The sequence below is a fragment of the Austrofundulus limnaeus genome, unplaced genomic scaffold, assembly GCF_001266775.1.
Source record: "Austrofundulus limnaeus strain Quisiro unplaced genomic scaffold, Austrofundulus_limnaeus-1.0 Scaffold1666, whole genome shotgun sequence".
NCBI classification, from domain to species: Eukaryota; Metazoa; Chordata; class Actinopteri; order Cyprinodontiformes; family Rivulidae; genus Austrofundulus; species Austrofundulus limnaeus.
Genome location: NW_013954068.1, coordinates 10,998 through 13,303, shown reverse-complemented (window position 1 = coordinate 13,303; position 2,306 = coordinate 10,998). Strand labels below are relative to the sequence as shown.

The following is a 2,306-nucleotide window of genomic DNA, read 5'->3' as shown; positions in this document are numbered from 1 at the left end:
AGCTACATTCAGGCCTGCAACGTGGAGAACTGGGGTAGTTTTAGTGAGTGCCGGCTTTAGTTTTTTTTTTAAGTTAAGTTGAAAACATTTTGATTCTGTGTGTATTGTTGTTTTTTTATTTGTGTGGAAAAAGTAAATTGTTGTTACATTATACTAAAGTGTGTGTTTAATGCTGAACATTACTTACCTGTTAGTATTAATATTGTATTGGTGCATTAAGAGTCTAAAGACAGAGAAACTAAACTGGTGTTTTAAAATAACTATTAAATTTTCTTCTTACTATTATTGCAAAACCGAAATTAGTGACAGTGCAAAAACAACACCAATTTTAAAGGTAGAGATACCACTTTATTTAAAGAACTCAGGAGAGCCCCTATTAATGCCATTACAGCAAAGGGGCGCTACAACAGTAAACAACACTTAATCGTTTTAATGTTCATATTCAGAGGATTGTAACTGTCAGTAACTTTACTACTGTTTGTTAAACTCAATCATCTAAATGTTATTAATTTAAATCAATAATTTAAACATCCCAAACATTTCTTAAACATTTTGTTTAATTTTGATGGATGTGTAAACAGCAGCTGTTGGTTCTGACCCACAGAACCACCTGTCTGGTACCTTTGCGGTCCAGTTGGTTTGGCTCATCTTGCCCGAGGTGGAGATGGTGTGGGTGAAGATCTTTCCATCATCGGGGATCCAGGGTCCACAGATGCTCTCTGTTGTCTGCTCAGGGAGGGAGACAGACCTTCAGACTTTTATTGTGAAAGGACAGAATGTTTGCTCTCATAATTGACCAGAATCAAACAGAAGGAGCTCGTCGAGCTAAGGCCGGACCGCTCCTCCTCTCACCATGTATCCCAGCGGGCAGGAGTGGATGTTGGCGTGATGGATGCAGCAGTTCTCTCCGTTAGCATCCTTCCAGCTGGACGGACACTCGTGATGCTCGCAGAACCTCCGAGCCGACGCTGCGTCTGTTATGGAGCTGAACACACAGAACCGGTCCAGAATGAAACAGGATTTGATCCTGGGGTCTGAGTCAGACCCAGCAGAACCAGCTAACCTCTGGGARAAGATGCGGTTCTGGACAGCCCAGTGGTAGAAGGAGTCCCGGGCCGTCACTGAGTAGACGACGGTGAACACCTCGCCGGTCTTCACCAGCTCTGGWGGTCGAAGCAGCCAGGACATCTCCAGACCTGCAGAGACCCAATAAACCCTTTACCTGCACAAACATCTCCTTTAAATACAAAAAACATGGTGTTGATGCTGAGAGCCGAAGAAACGCTGATTAAAATGAGCTGAACAACAGCTAAAAGTGAAACAGCAGCTAAAAGTGAAACAGCAGCTAAAAGTGAAACAACAGCTAAAAGTGAAACAACAGCTAAAAGTGAAACAACAGCTGAAAGTGAAAAAACAGCTAAAAGTGAAACAGCAGCTAAAAGTGAAACAACAGCTAAAAGTGAAACAACAGCTGAAAGTGAAAAAACAGCTAAAAGTGAAACAACAGCTAAAAGTGAAACAGCAGCTAAAAGTGAAACAACAGCTGAAAGTGAAACAGCAGCTAAAAGTGAAAAAACAGCTAAAAGTGAAACAACAGCTAAAAGTGAAAAAACAGCTAAAAGTGAAACAACAGCTAAAAGTTAAGAAGATAAAACCAGAAGCAGCAGCTGAAGCAGAAGTAAAAAAAGAGGATTTTAAGTTGTTTATGGGGGATTTTTCAAAATAAAGTGAAATATTTGAAAAAGTCTAAAACTTGGATGAGTTTCAGATGTTTAATCTCTTTAATCTCAGGATTAATGAACTGATTTAAAAAGATAATCCAGACTTCAGTTTTTATGTGTTGTCCTGACGAAGCGTCAGCAGCTTACTCACCTCCACAGTCCATCATGTTGGAGTCGTTGGGTCGCTCCAGGGGCCAGCAGTCGTACTCGCTGTTGTCCAAGTCGTGCCAGCAGAACCCAGGAGCCAGAACCAGAACCAGAACCTGAAATCATCAGAAAACATCTTTATACGACCAAGACCTGCTCAGAGTTCCTGAGTTTAAAGAACTGGAGAGAAAAAGTTATTTTTTAAATGTTTTACATGAAGATGATGTAATGATCAGGCAGCAACACACCGTTCAACAACAAAACTTAAAAACATTTAGATATAAGAAAAATACTCAAATAAATGTAAATAAAACTGTTTTAGAGGAAACGAAGCAGAGAAGTGGTCTCACCCCGAGCAGAAACCAGACCTGAAGGTTCTTCATGCTGCAGACAGAGACAGTGATGGACAGATGTGCACATCAGTGTCTGAGCTGATGG

The 2,306-nt window shown here is 40.7% G+C and overlaps 1 protein-coding gene across 1 annotated transcript in view; it reads right to left on the bottom strand.

Annotated features, from left to right (window-relative positions):
* LOC106536042 (atrial natriuretic peptide receptor 2) overlaps nucleotides 1-2,275 on the bottom strand; it is a 12,126-nt gene extending 9,851 nt beyond the window's left edge. The window contains exons 1-5 of the mRNA XM_014033210.1: nucleotides 2,219-2,275; nucleotides 1,873-1,984; nucleotides 1,064-1,196; nucleotides 853-985; nucleotides 622-726 (exon numbers count right to left, since the gene is read on the bottom strand). Coding sequence (XP_013888664.1) covers nucleotides 622-726; nucleotides 853-985; nucleotides 1,064-1,196; nucleotides 1,873-1,984; nucleotides 2,219-2,251 — 516 coding nt within the window. The 5' untranslated portion in view covers nucleotides 2,252-2,275. The remainder of the gene's footprint in view (nucleotides 1-621; nucleotides 727-852; nucleotides 986-1,063; nucleotides 1,197-1,872; nucleotides 1,985-2,218) is intronic.
* Between the last annotated feature and the right edge of the window lie 31 nt (nucleotides 2,276-2,306).